The following is a 15,158-nucleotide window of genomic DNA, read 5'->3' on the forward strand; positions in this document are numbered from 1 at the left end:
AAAAACAAAAAAACAATGCACAAAAAATTCCACAAAGATGCTGTGAAAAAAAGTTTTCGTTAATTCTTAGTGCATATACATTCAAAAATTGAAATAATGTGATAATCGCTATTATGCAATGCCAAAACAAAAAACGCACAAAAAAATGCACAAATAAATCGCACAAAACCTCAAAAAGATGATGTGAAAAAAAATCCAAATATTAATACCAGTGTTCTATCAGTGATCGCTTGGTGCATATACAGTGGGGACGGAAAGTATTCAGACCCTCTTAAATTTTTCACTATTTGTTATATTGCAGCCATTTGCTAAAATCATTTAAGTTCATTTTTTCCCCACAGTATGATGCTGCCACCACCATGCTTCACTGTTGGGACTGTATTGGACAGGTGATGAGCAGTGCCTGGTTTTCTCCACACATACCGCTTAGAATTAAGGCCAAAAAGTTCTATCATGGTCTCATCAGACCAGAGAATCTTATTTCTCACCATCTTGGAGTCCTTCAGGTGTTGTTTTAGCAAACTTCATACGGGCTTTCATGTGTCTTGCACTGAGGAGAGGCTTCCGTTGGGTCACTCTGCCATAAAGCCCCGACTGGTGGAGGGCTGCAGTGATGGTTGACTTTCTACAACTCTCTCCCATCTCCCGACTGCATCTCTGGAGCTCAGCCACAGTGATCTTTGGGTTCTTCTTTACCTCTCTCACCAAGGCTCTTCTCCCCCGTTAGCTCAGTTTGGCCGGACGTCCAGCTCTAGGAAGGGTTCTGGTCGTCCCAAACGTCTTCCATTTAAGGATTATGGAGGCCACTGTGCTCTTAGGAACCTTAAGTGCAGCAGAAATTTTTTTGTAACCTTGGCCAGATCTGTGCCTTGCCACAATTCTGTCTCTGAGCTCTTCAGGCAGTTCCTTTTGACCTCATGATTCTCATTTGCTTTGACATGCACTGTGAGCTGTAAGGTCTTATATAGACAGGTAGGTGTGGCTTTCCTAATCAAGTCCAATCAGTATAATCAAACACAGCTGGACTCAAATGAAGGTGTAGAACCATCTCAAGGATGATCAGAAGTTAAATATGAGTGTCACAGCAAAGGGTCTGACTACTTAGGACCATGTGATATTTCAGTTTTTCTTTTTTAATAAATCTGCAAAAATGTCAACAATTCTGTGTTTTTCTGTCAATATGGGGTGCTGTGTGTACATTCATGAGGAAAAAAAATTAACTTAAATGATTTTAGCAAATGGCTGCAATATAACAAAGAGTGAAAAATTTAAGGGGGTCTGAATACTTTCCGTCCCCACTGTACATATCAAAGATGAAAAGTGCTGTAAAAATATGCAGGTTCCAAGAGCAAATGTGCTCCACCACCAATAATGCAAATGCTCACTAACCAGAGCCCAAAGCCATACAGGTGAAATGCATAGAGGTCGGATTGCCGTCTCTATTCCCGTGGATCGCATGTGATGTCATGTCTGGGCAGTGAGACGCACTCCGGAATCTGGTGAGACAAGACGGCGCCTTTTTCTGTACCATTCTAACGGCAGTGTGTTGGATATTATCCTTTGAACTAAAGCGTTTACGCTGGTCAAGCTGGTGCCGGTCTGGGCACCCTGACATGTAAGCGTATATATTTGGGGATTGGTTTTAAAAGGGAACTTTTTTAATAAAACTGTGTTGCGCAAACACTGTTTTTCTTCTTTTTGGGTGATTGGTGTGTATCCTGCTGAGGGGAAAGAGTGTCTGTGAGTTGGAAAGGAGAAAACTTGGAACCTCATGCTGGGAGATTGTAATATCATTACACACGCTTTGTGATCCAGCGAGCCTTTGGGCTCTGGTGAGTGAGCATTTGCATTATTGGTGGTGGAGCACATTTGCTCGTGGAATCATATATAAAGATGCACAGTGGATTGGAATCATTTAATTAAAGTGCAAGGACTTGGAAATGGTCACAGTTGAATAAGGACTTCAACCTGCATATTTTTACAGCACTTTTCATCTTTGATATGAATATACACTAAGCTATCACTGATAGAAAACTTGTATTATTATGTGGAATCTTTTTCACAGCAGCTTTTTGAAATTTTTGTGCGGACTTGTGTTTTTTTGTTTTTTTGTTTTGGCATTGCACAATAGTGATTATCACATTATCTCAATTTTTGAATGTATAAGCACTATATATCATATAGTGCATATGCATTCAAATATATATGCACTATACATCAGTTATCACTGATAGAATACTGGTATTAACAAAAGTTTTTTTTCACAGCATCTTCGTGGAATTGTTTTTGCAGGGTTTTTTTGTTTTTTTTTTTGTTTTTGTTTTTTTTTTTTTTGGCATTGCACAATAGTGATTATCACAGTGGGAATAATGTTTATTACTTGGCACATGTCAATTTTAGGATACATTTAGTTTAATTAGCGCCTACTTTATATTTTTTGTACTAAAAAAGATTTGCTATTAAAAAAATGTAATATACTAAATAGAGACAATATATTTCCAAGCATGTGCGCAGATGTTTGAGAATTGGTTAATATGTTACTGTGCCTGTCTGTTTTAGGCTCTGGAACAGAGGATAAAAGAAGAACAGCAAATGATGGATGAAAAAATTGTGCTGGAGTTAGACCAGAAAGTCATAGACCAGCAGAGTACATTAGAGAAAGCAGGTGTGTCGGGCTTCTATGTCACAACTAATCCCCAAGTAAGTGACTACGTACTTTTAGATGAATAAGAATTTTACATATTTTAGATAAATAATTCCTTAGTAGTTATGCCTGTAATGTCAGTCCCGCTGGTTGCAGACTGTAGGCTAGATGGAGGTCCCGCTGCCTAAGGGTTTAAAGCCAAAGTTTATTTAAATAAAAAAAAAAACTGCATTACTTGCCGTTTATCTGATGTTACTTGTGCTGCTGGCTCCTGATTTCCTTGAAAACTTCAACCACTGACACCACCTTCACAACTGTAATTATCTGGTCCGGCTGGGGGTTAATAGAACTGAGGGATCTGTAACAACCATTTGCCAAGCATGATCAGACATGCCTTCTGTTCTTCTCTATTGCCTGATTGATTCTGCCTGTGCCTCTCCTCCGGATAGTAAACTAAGCATGGCAACCAATCCTTGCTAGCTTGGTCAGTGTACATCCTCTGTCATCCCGCACTTAAATACAGGCACGCTGTGCAATCGCACAGTGAGCCTATATCTTCCATAGTCAGTGTAAGCCACAATCAGCAGGCGGTACTACCACCAAACATGATCCGTTCAAATTAATAAGACTTCTTCACAAACCACAAAGCAAACACTGGAATCCTGGTGGTGGCATGGTGTTTACATACAAAATCCTATTTGGCTATCAAAAAAAAAAAGCCTACCACCATGGACCATTTTGCGGCAAGGGCTGTCGCCCGTGTATTAGCCCAAAAGGTTATGTGAGAAGGAAAGGGGTGGAGGAATTTGTCCAGCACAGAGAGTAATTAAACACTCCTAGAAGAAGAAATGGTTGTTGCATGCAAGGAAGGAGAGGGAGCTGTGCTAGGGAACTGACTGTCCCTGGAGTAGTCACATTTTCTAGCAAGCTCACAGGCAGATGATTCATTGGAAAGGAAATCCACTACAAGTATTTCAGATACTTGACTTTTCTATGCAATTATTTAAGTTGGTGACAGGGTTTCTTCAATTGTAGTAGAGAAATGCCAGGTCACCCACCTGGCTGTGCTGTCTGGCCGTTAAGCCTACATTTCAGCCCTGGCTAAACAAAATTACAAATAATCATTTGACCGGTAGAACAACTCATATCTGTATATACTGAGTATTAGGCTATTTTACTAGAGTTCAGGTTTAACTTGTAAGCTTTAACCCTAACACTTAATGTTAAACCTCTGACTCCCTTTCAGTTTATACTCATTAACCCCTGGAAGTGTGCATTTATCATACTGCCAAACCCTCCTGAGCCACATGATATATTCTTGTTCTTTGTTGTACTTTATATGGAGTATAGGGTTGTACCGATACCGGTATCAGTGCCAATACAAAGCATTTGCACTCGTGCAAACACTCCGATACCTTCCGGGCTGGTTTGCAGAGGACTCTTTCAAATCGCACTGCAAACAGGCTGTAAAAACTCACTGAAACGCACATGAAAACTGATGTCCCTGCAAATGAAATCTGTGCGCTTTTACCAGCTCGTGTGAACGAGTCCTAAAAAACTTTCACATGAGACTAAAAATAAGTATCGGTAAAAAACTGGTATCAATGCATCCCTATTATGGAGACCTCCCCTCTCTTGGCTACCAGGATATCTGCAAATTGTAATTGGGCAATAAAAGGGAATCACATCTGTGGGGAAACAATGGGTATTGCTAGCTACTTGGCATGTTTCACCTGTTGTATTTCTAGCACATATGAATATAACATCTGATTTATGACTCTGGACACTATACTTTCCCCTTTCCTCCAGTTTTCATATGTGAGGCCTATTAGGTGCTGAAACCAATACGTGTGAAAGGAGATTATAGGAGTAGAAAATCAGCCCATTTATCTCCTGTGTAAGGCAAAAATTGTCTGTCTGTATTACCTATAGCAACAGTCTTGGTCCCATATTGTAGGAAGGAGAGAAAGAAACTAGCTGCTGTGGGCAAAGCAGACTGAGATATTCATTCTTTTAGACATGATAAATAAGAAGTACAATCAGAACCAAGAGAAACAGCAAATGCGCTTCACTAAGGCCCCTTTCACACTGCCACGACTTGAAAGTCGCGCAATTTTTTTTCCGTGATTTCAGGGAATGCCTGTTTAAACTTGAGGTCTATGGACCTCGACTCACATCAAAGTCAGACTAAAGTAGTGCAGGGACTACTTTGAAGTTGGTGCAACTTAAAGTCGCACAGATATGAATGGTTATCATTGGGAATCATGGGGTACGACTTGTCATGCGACTTTGCAGTCCCAAGTTGCAGGACAAGTCGCACAAGTGTGAAAGGGGCCTTAGGAATGCTTGTTGGAAGCAGTACTTTTTTTGTTTTATTCACAAGGGGTTTTATGCACAAAACAAGCCTTCAGGTTAATTCTGCCAGTAACCTTTATTTTTATCTTGTGGATCCACACCCATTAATATATTTTAATATTTTTATTTATTTTTTATCTTAGGAACTAACATTACAAATGAATTTATTGGAGCTAATCCTCAAGCTGCAGCAAAAGGAGACCGGGATAAGCAATAAGTATTCTTAAGTTAAACTAGAACATTTCATTTGCTCTTTGAAAAGTGATAAAGGCCCATGTCTGTTGGCTGTGATGGAACAGCCTTAAGATTTTCTATTATTCAGTCATATTTTTCTGTACATTTGTCAAGATGTTTTCCATTATGTTTTTGATGCTTTTTTGTAAATTAGAATCCAATGTTTGTAGAATGTATATAACCTGTTATTGTAAAACAAACACCTTTTTTTTGTTCTGAATATTCAGTTTGTTTAATATTTCTTTATTTATTAAACCTTGCACCTTAGTTATATGTTGTTGTATTTGTTCCTTTACCACGATTTACTGAAGTGTGGTTATGAGTGTTTTCAAACTAATTCTTAACAATATACTGTGGAGTATAATGGACAGTGACAGTCAACAAAAGACGCATGTGTAATTTGTGGAGGGCTTTGTTTCTTCAATCTTCTGGTGAGAGTAACCCAAATATGAAAGTCTATTTTTAATATATGGACTGTAGAGAACATAGGAAGCATTGGCTTTTGTATCTTGCTGATTTGGTCTGCCCGGGAGGGGGGCAGGTTATTTCCAGCTGCTGGGAAATTTTTCATATACCCTCAGGTGCTGATTATTGGTATTTATAATTACTAACATATTCTATCTGTAATATATTTAATCACATCCTAAAATGAATAAAAAGGTAAATCCTTTTGTAACACTGTTGTCATGAACAATGAGAAAAAAAGTGTTCAACTTTTGTCTCTGAAGAATACATTCTTCAACTTGTATGGCTGCTACATGGATGTCCATCCATAACTTGAGCTTGGACAACTAAACAACAAGACGTTGAAATAAAAAAATTTATATACACTGGTGCATCTCACAAAATTAGAATCTCATCAAAAAGTTAATTTATTTCAGTAATTATATTCAAAAAGTGGTGTTATATTGAGTTAGGTCTTCAGCTTGTCTGCATTGTTGGGTCTGGTGTCTCATTTTCCTCTTGACAACACCCCACAGATTCTCTATGGGGTTTAGGTCAGGTGAGTTTGCTGGCCAACCAAGCACAATGATACCATGATCATTGAACCAAGTACTGGTACTTTTGGCAGTGTGGGCAGGTGCCAAGTCCTGCTGGAAAATGAAACCAGCATCTCCATAAAGCTGGTCAGCATGGGGAAGCATGAAGTGCTCTAGAATTTCCTAGTAGAGGGCTGTGCTGACTTTAGACTTGATAAAACACAGTGGACAAATACCAGCAGATGAAATGGCTCCCCAAATCATCATGGACTGTGGAAACTTCATACTGGACCTCATGTACCTTGGATTCTGAGCCTCTCCACTCTTCCTCCAGCCTCTGGGACTTTGATTTCCAAACTAAATGCAAAATTTTCCACAGTCTGTTTGCTTTAGTGCTAGACTGTGATAACACTATCCAGTGAAGGAGAGCCCCAATTGGCATAGTGTTTCCTTCCCTGTATGTTAAAGCCTAGCTCAATGAAAATTAAAAATCCACCCTTGCAGTGGGTCCGCTACTCCAGGACTGCAAGGGTTTAAATGCTGCTTATGTCTAGGGAATTGCAAAACAAGCTTCATCACCACCCAGATTGCTTGCTCTAGTACGGCTCTGCCCAGAGCCTCAGCGTCCTCTCATAGAATACAGGGACATTTATATTGTACCTCTAGGAGGCTGGAATGCGATCAGAGGCACTCGCAGCTTACATAGCAGCTGCAGGGGACCAGTTGCAGCACTGGAGTGAGCCTGCTCGAAGTGAGGAGTAGGGTACTAAATGAGAATTTAACAACTTTAGAAGTGATGTAATGTATTATATTGTAATCTTTCATTTCCAAGCATGCGTAGTCTTAGTCACATGATTTTATTCCGTACAAGTACTATACTAATTACAGGAAAATCATTGTCCCTTTTGGATAATTTTACATAAACTTTTGGGATTGGCTCTCAAAAGCTGTGTACTAATGATCAGATTAAGGGACAATCGATCTAAAAAGCAGTATTTTTTTTCTTTCCAAATTTTTTTTTTTTCCCTTCTCCTCCATCATGTGTACTAGGCATTAAATGTGGTGGCTGCATTAGTTTGTTTTATTTTAGTAAACATACTGAAGGAGCTCTGAGAAAGTGACTGCTGATAATGTTTTTATTTACACGCAGTTTTTATTATGGTTTGATAATCTTGAATTGTGATGATGTGATGTCATCCCATTTTGCCTGTCCACTCGAAGCCTGCGAGTGTGCTGTTAATCACAGCCAGTGAGGAGGGAACAGGGGGTGGAGCTGAGGCACGCTCTCTGTGTCTTATGGACACAGAGTGGGGCTCAGGAGCGAGCACATGAGTGCGCCCATAGCAAGCCGCTTGCTATAGGGGCACTCGGCAGGGGGACAGGGTCCCAGAGCACTGACAGGGGACCTCAAGAAGAGGAGGATTGAGGCTGCTTTGTGTAAAACCATTGCACAGAGCAGGTGAGTTACCAAGTTTAAAAAAAATGCCTTTAAAAACATGTTAAAAGAGAAGTACAACCAAAGCTCGTATGGATTTACTTCTCCTGTAAATCACAGGAGTTCAGTTTGTTGTGCAGTCCTGTGACCAGTTTTCAGCAGACAGTGGGTTGAAGTCAAAGCCGAGAGCCTGACCTGGCCGCTCCCGCCCGTCCACAGCCTAGAGCTCCAGTGAGCAAGGGGGAGGGGCAGCGCAAAGAGCTGGTGACTGCATCGGTTCTCAGTATTAGAGCTGGAGGATGACAAATGTAGCATCGGACTGATGCTAAATCCACCTAGGTTAGTATGATTCTGGAAAAAACGAAACCCCATACTTCATTTTAATCTCATGGTTTTTGACTGAACTATGGTGATTCTTATCTTGATGGATTCAGTCTGACAATATCTTGGGTGAGTCTATCAGTGTGTTGAGGTGAAGGACATGTGGTGTATAAGGCACCATAAGAAGAATCTCTGTTTTGCACAAAGCACAGTGGTGCTTTTTGGAATTTTTATTTTTTTATTTTTATGGAGGACTTTGTAACAATATAATCAGTGGCGGCTGGTGCTTTTTTGTATTGGGGGGGCGGCGAGCAATCGCCACCCCCCACCACCTTTAGATCGGTCGGCGGCAACAACAAGGCCCCCCCCCGGGAGGAGGATGGTCGGGACATCAAAGCCCTGCACTTACCCCATCTAGGAAGTGGGCAGGAAGCGTGTCTGGCGAGCGACCGCTTTCTTCCTTCCTCCTGTGGATCACGGTGGCTTCTGCCGTGCATCTCCCTCCTCCTCCTAGGCGTCCAATGGGATCATTGAAAAAAAAAATCACATCAGAAGAGGATGCAATCTAAAGTACCACTTGAGGCAATGAGCCTCAGGGATCTAGCAATGAATAATGTCAAAAAATAGAAAAATGTAAAACTAATTACAGTCTATTGATAAACACCAATTAATACAAAAACACTCAAAAATACTGTGCCTTCCACCATTAAAAAAAAAAGACAACGTTGTCTGGTATTAAAAATCATCTAGACACCACTTAGACAGCCATACACATTCATGTATCAAATATAACTGGATGATAGAATGATTGAACAGGCCAGTATGGGATACATTGGATTCACATCCAGGTAATGATGGACATTACATAAATGGAGGGGTCATCTAAATGCCAGTGTTGGAGGTGTAATTAGGTGAACCCAACTGATAACCTCATAGGCAGTGTGCCATCCCTTGTGCAAAAATCAAGCAAAAGTCTGTCCAACTGATGCACAGCAAAAAGAGCGTAAATGAACAGGAAGCCAAAGGCAGGCAAAGGTGTGTGAAAGAAATCAGTCTCATGTTAAATAAAGCCCTAAGACTAATGATGGATGGCAGATGAAAATCAAATGAATGGCTATGCATAGTTACGTGTTCCTTGAAGGAGACCGCAGGATCCCTGGATGAATCGGGTAACCTGCGGGCTGCACATGGCTTTCCAAACTTGTATGCTAAACGTCAAGGTATTTAAATGATTACAATCATTGATCGTTATTGTTGTTCAAACAAATGAAATACCTATCTGTGTATGGCCAATAGGGGACTGGTGCCAGGATCAGATGACAGCGATTATCCTATTCAGGATTTGCAGAGTAGAAGCCTAGGAACAAGAATGACAAGATCAAGAACTGGTTCTGTAACCAAGATTATTCTTGGCTCTAGCACCTGTCTTATTTACAGATTACTGTTTGGACTGCATATTTGCAAATGACACACTATGCAGTCCAATGAATGTTATATGTATGCTGAGAAAACTGTATTTATTTTGTAGTGTTTGCAAAATATTTGGCTTTTTTTTTAGGTTTCATGCACAAGTTTTTTGGCATATGGGAGAAGGACAGAAAGCAGATTAGGACATCAAAGAGTACTAATAAATTAGGGCAGATTCTCATATATGCGTTGAGGTGACGCACAGTATAACGCACATAGATGCATACGTCTATGTGTTTTTAACAAGGGTCCCGACTCCTAAAGGCCTAATGATGACCTCCAGAGTCAGGGACAGCTGACATCCTTCTATGTAGAGTGGGTTATGAGGCATGGTGGGTGCAAAGCAAGGTAGATTAATGGGCGGCAGACACTTGTTGAATGCAAAGAGATTTATCATCTCTTAAACAGGACTGTGGGAGAGAGGGTTAGGGCCAGGATACCCTTTAACAGTTGCAATGTTAATTGGCAAACTCCGGGACTTCTATAGGCAGACAGCCATGCAGGGAAAGGCATCCAGCAAGACACCACGTCTGCACGAGTAAGATCGCTGTCTCCTATGGCAACAGTCATGTAGCAGTTTCTAACACAAGTTGTAACAATCTCCTTTACTTCCTCTACAATCTCCTTTTGTAGATCTTCACTCCACTGAGCTTCCAGTCTCTCTCACTAAACTTGCTGATCCACTGCCACTGGATCCCCTGAGCTCTTCCAATCTTCTCACACAGTATCTTCCTCAAGTGTCACCCTGCTGGGTCCCTAGCTGGCACTCACAGATACTCCACAAACGTCACCCCACTGGCCTGCTCGGTCCCTGGCTTGACACACCATACTGCTCTGCAAGTGTCACCTTTGCTGGCTGGTTCCCTGGCTTGGTGCCTGCTAAGGTTTTCCAATTCTTCACCATCCCAGGTTGGTGAGAATACTGCTCTGATACTTGCTTCAGCTACTCACAGTGGTCCCCGGTAACAAGGTCAATGGTCCCTTAGTGGTGACAGCTTCCCCTCTACCTCCAACCACGACAGATTCTCCGGCCAGCAGAACCATAACTTCTGGTTGGACTGCAAGCTGCAGTCCCAACCCTACGCTGCTCTTTTACTTCTTGATAGGCCCTCAGAGAGCCTAGCAGCCAGGTGCCCCCAGGATAGGCCTCAGTTCTTTGGCCTAGCAGCCCGGGCAGTACAACACACATCCACCCGGACAGCCGTCCAGGTGGGACAGAACCCCAATCACCTGACTCCACCCAAATAAATAGGCTCTCCCAGCAGGCCAAGACAGTCAACAAAATCCCTGCCCATTGTCTTAGATACCCCATATACACTGGGGACGGAAAGTATTCAGACCCCCTTAAATTTTTTTTTTTCACTCTTTGTTATATTGCAGCCATTTGCTAAAATCATTTAAGTTCATTCCTCATTAATGTACACACAGCACCCCATATTGACATAAAAACACATAATTGTTGACATTTTTGCAGATTTATTAAAAAAGAAAAACTGAAATATCACATGGCCCTAAGTATTCAGACCCTTTGCTCAGTATTTAGTAGAAGCACCCTTTTGATCTAATACAGACATGAGTCTTTTTATGAAAGATGCAACAAGTTTTTCACACCTGGATTTGGGGATCCTCTGCCATTCCTCCTTGCAGATCCTCTCCAGTTCTGTCAGGTTGGATGGTAAACGTTAGTGGACAGCCATTTTTAGGTCTCTCCAGAGATGCTCAATTGGGTTTAAGTCAGGGCTCTGGCTGGGCCATTCAAGAACAGTCAGGGAGTTGTTGTGAAACCACTCCTTTGTTATTTTAGCTGTGTGCTTAGGGTCATTGTCTTGTTGGAAGGTAAACCTTCGGCCCAGTCTGAGGTCCTGAGCACTCTGGAGAAGGTTTTCGTCAAGAATATCCCTGCACTTGGCCGCATTCATCTTTCCCTTGATTGTAACCAGTCGGCCAGTCCCTGCCGCTGAAAAACACCCCCACAGCATGATGCTGCCACCACCATGCTTCATTGTTGGGACTGTATTGGACAGGTGATGAGCAATGCCTGGTTTTCTCCACACATACCGCTTAGAATTAAGGCCAAAAAGTTCTATCTTGGTCTCATCAGACCAGAGAATCTTATTTCTCACCATCTTGGAGTCCTTCAGGGATTTTTTTTTGCAAACTTCATGCGGGCTTTCATGTGTCTTGCACTGAGGCGAGGCTTCCGTCGGGCCACTCTGCCATAAAGCCCCGACTGGTAGAGGGCTGCAGTGATGGTTGACTTTCCACAACTTTCTCCCATCTCCTGACTGCATCTCTGGAGCTCAGCCACAGTGATCTTTGGGTTCTTCTTTACCTCTCTCACCAAGGCTCTTCTCCCCCTCAGTTTGGCCGGACGGCCAGCTCTAGGAAGGCTTCTGGTCATCCCAAATGTCTTCCATTTAAGGATTATGGAGGGCACTGTGCTCTTATGAACCTCAAGTGCAGCAGAAATTTTTTTGTAACCTTGGCCAGATCTGTGCCTTGCCACAATTCTGTCTCTGAGCTCTTCAGGCAGTTTCTTTGACCTCATGATTCTCATTTGCTCTGACATGCACTGTGAGCTGTAAGGTCTTATATAGACAGGTGTGTGGCTTTCCTAATCGAGTCCAATCAGTATAATCAAACACAGCTGGACTCAAATGAAGGTGTAGAATGATCTCAAAGATGATCAGAAGAAATGGACAGCACCTAAGTTAAATATATGAGTGTCACAGCAAAGGGTCTGAATACTTAGGACCATGTGATATCACCCTGGGGGAAAAGGGTGTGGAGGAAGAAGAGCGGGGATTGCCGCTGTAACAGCTTACATTTGAATTGCTGTCTTCTCGTGGTCACGCACAGCCCCGCCTCCTGACCAGGGGCCAATGATAGACAGAACGCCTGTCCATTCAACCCTGCCTTCAGTGCTCACCCCCTGCTCCCAGGCTGCCCACGCTTGCCAGCAGTCATTTTTCCACTCGAGGTGAGTGGAAAATTTGAGGGCTGTTAATTACTGGCCAAAATACTGTAGGATAATTCCTTTGCGTGATTTAATGATTTCTGAGGTATAGAAAGTTATTTTATAGAACCAGATGTTATGAATGATGCAAACACTGTTTCTACCTAGTTAAAGCGGAACTTCACTCTCATTTAACACTATTTTAATCCTTTTGTTGCTAGCATTAGTAAATAGATAGGAAAGTATATCATATTAACTTGTTTAAAACTTTTTTTTTTATTTCTTTAGTTACTTTCTGGTTTTCAGGCCTAGGCAAAATATGTCAATTAATGTCATACATCACAGGGGTCTTCAGGAGGGGAGGAGGTTCTCAGCTAAGCACACCCTCCTGTCTGCACGCCTGAGCTAAGGGCAGATGAATTCTAGGAAGTAAATACTACACAAATCATCTGCCCTTACTCAAGATTACTACAGCCAGAATTGCTAGGTGGTGTTTTTCAAACTGATTTCTCTGCAAATTAAAGCATGTAGACATGGAAGGAATGGGAAGTTTGCTTTGAATGTTAAACATGAATTAAATAGTGTTTTTGGTTTGAGGTGCTCAGATGCACTGTAGTTCCTCTTTAATGTTCTTATACACAATTGCAAACATTAAGGATACATTCACATCAGGCATGGTGGGACTGCGTTGGGCGGCTATTCCAGCACAGTCCCACCGTGTGATAGGGCAAAATGCCTTGTCTTCTCATCTGCCTGGTTCACACCACTGTGTTGCAGCAGTGTGCGGACAGTGTGCGCTAAAAGAAAAGTACTGCGCACAGTATTTATTTTGTAGCACAGTGCAATCCACTTTCCCACACTTCATGGGGTCCAATTGAACATTATGAGATTTCTTTGTAACATTTCAATAAAATTCATTAAAAAAAAAGAACAATGTGATGCGCCGAGATCGGTGTATCAGCACTGTGCTTATCTGCCCAGACCACACCACACACCAGCCAAATCTGGGTTTAATACCATCCAGTATAATGCCTCCAATGGCTTTACTATCCGCTCTACATAAAATAAATTATGTAGTGCAGACCCCAAACTGGCCCCGCTGTTTGTTCCAGGTTATATTCCTGTTGGGTGCATGGCAGCCAGGCTGCAGGCACACGGTATTTTCTCAGTCTTTTCATGCAGTAACCAGGCAGATTGGGGGAGATTTACTGAAACTGGTGCACACAGACTCCAGTGCAGCTGTGCACAGTAACCAATCAGCTTCCAGGTTTTATGGTCAAAGCTTAAATGAGCAAGCTGAAGTTAGAAGCTGATTGGTTATCATGCAAAGCTGCAGCAGATTCTGAGTGCACCAGTTTTAGTAAATCTGCCCCATAATGTCTTATTGTGGTTTTTATTGTTTGAAGAACTGGGATAGGGATTAGGGTGGGCCTTGGGATACCCAAAAGTAGTGCAAACTTGCTGAGGACACTATCTAGCAACGATTAACTTCTGTGGGGAAAAAAAGGCCTTCAGGATAGAAGAATGTGAACATTCAGCTCAGGTGGATCCCAAACTGGAAGCAGCCCTGGCCAACAGATCTGGAACAGATCTCCCCACTAAAAGAGCACAAACAGCAATAGTCCCTCACCAGAATTTCCAGGCTGGGTCACTCTCCCACTGGCAAAGGACCCTGCTGTTCCAGGCCCCAGAATATTTATACTCCCCTTAGCCCCACAGGCATTTCTAAGATTCTGTTTTCACTTGTGTGTAGATTAATGAGAAAAAAATCAATGTAAACAACTGTAGTATCAGGTTGCAACATAACAAAATTGAAAAAAGTGAAGGGGGTCTGAATACTTTATGAATGCACTATATACACTATATTACCAAAAGTATTGGGACACCTGCCTTTACATGCACATTAACTTTAATGGCATCCCAGTCTTAGTCTGTAGAGTTCAATATTGAGTTGGCCCACCCTTTGCAGCTATTCCAGCTTCAACTCTTCTGGGAAGGCTGTCCACAAGGTTTAGGAGTGTGTCTACGGGAATGTTTGACCATTCTTTCAGAAGCCCATTTGTGAGGTCGGGCACTGATGTGGACGAGAAGGCCTGGCTCGCAGTCTCTGCTCTAATTCATCCCAAATGTGTTCTGTTGGGTTGAGGTCAGGACTCTGTGCAAGCCAGTCACGTTCCTCCACCCCAGACTCGCTCATCCATGTCTTTATGGACCTTGCTTTGTGCACTGGTCCAAATCATTTGATGGAGGGGGGATTATGGTGTGGGGTTGTTCTTCAGGGTTTGGGCTTGACCCCCTAGAAGCCCCTTACTTGGGTCAAGTTCAAATCCCTAAGAAAAGATGGATCTCCTAGAAAATGGTTAGCCAGTTCTGGTCAACGGCTGTTACAAGGTAACAGCACTCTGGGATTAGTTCTGGTGATCCTGAGAAAGAAAGGTACATAGTTGTTGGCCATGTAATACATTTTCTCAAATGAAAGGCAGGGTCTGGGACCTGAACCATTTTCCTGTCCAGATCCCAAATGTTCACAGACCACTCCTGATTCCATTTCCCAGCTTTCTTGATGACCACCTTATCCTTTTAGACAAAGCAGCCATAGCTCCCACTTTTTTTAACACTAATGCCCCGTACAAACGGTCGGACATTGATCGGACATTCTGACAACAAAATCCTAGGATTTTTTCCGACGGATGTTGGCTCAAACTTGTCTTGCATACACACGGTCACACAAAGTTGTCGGAAAATCCGATCGTTCTGAACGCGGTG

At 42.2% G+C, this 15,158-nt stretch overlaps 1 protein-coding gene across 2 annotated transcripts in view; it reads left to right on the forward strand.

Annotated features, from left to right (window-relative positions):
• Nucleotides 1–5,504, forward strand: part of LOC141143526 (protein DGCR6-like) — a 50,269-nt gene extending 44,765 nt beyond the window's left edge. For both annotated transcript variants that reach the window (XM_073629336.1, XM_073629335.1), the window contains 2 exons: nt 2,560–2,700; nt 5,143–5,504. In XM_073629336.1, coding sequence (XP_073485437.1) covers nt 2,560–2,700; nt 5,143–5,226 — 225 coding nt within the window. In that variant the 3' untranslated portion in view covers nt 5,227–5,504. The remainder of the gene's footprint in view (nt 1–2,559; nt 2,701–5,142) is intronic.
• The last annotated feature ends 9,654 nt before the right edge of the window (nt 5,505–15,158 follow it).

The sequence above is a fragment of the Aquarana catesbeiana genome, linkage group LG01 (assembly GCF_042186555.1).
Source record: "Aquarana catesbeiana isolate 2022-GZ linkage group LG01, ASM4218655v1, whole genome shotgun sequence".
Classification (NCBI taxonomy): domain Eukaryota; kingdom Metazoa; phylum Chordata; class Amphibia; order Anura; family Ranidae; genus Aquarana; species Aquarana catesbeiana.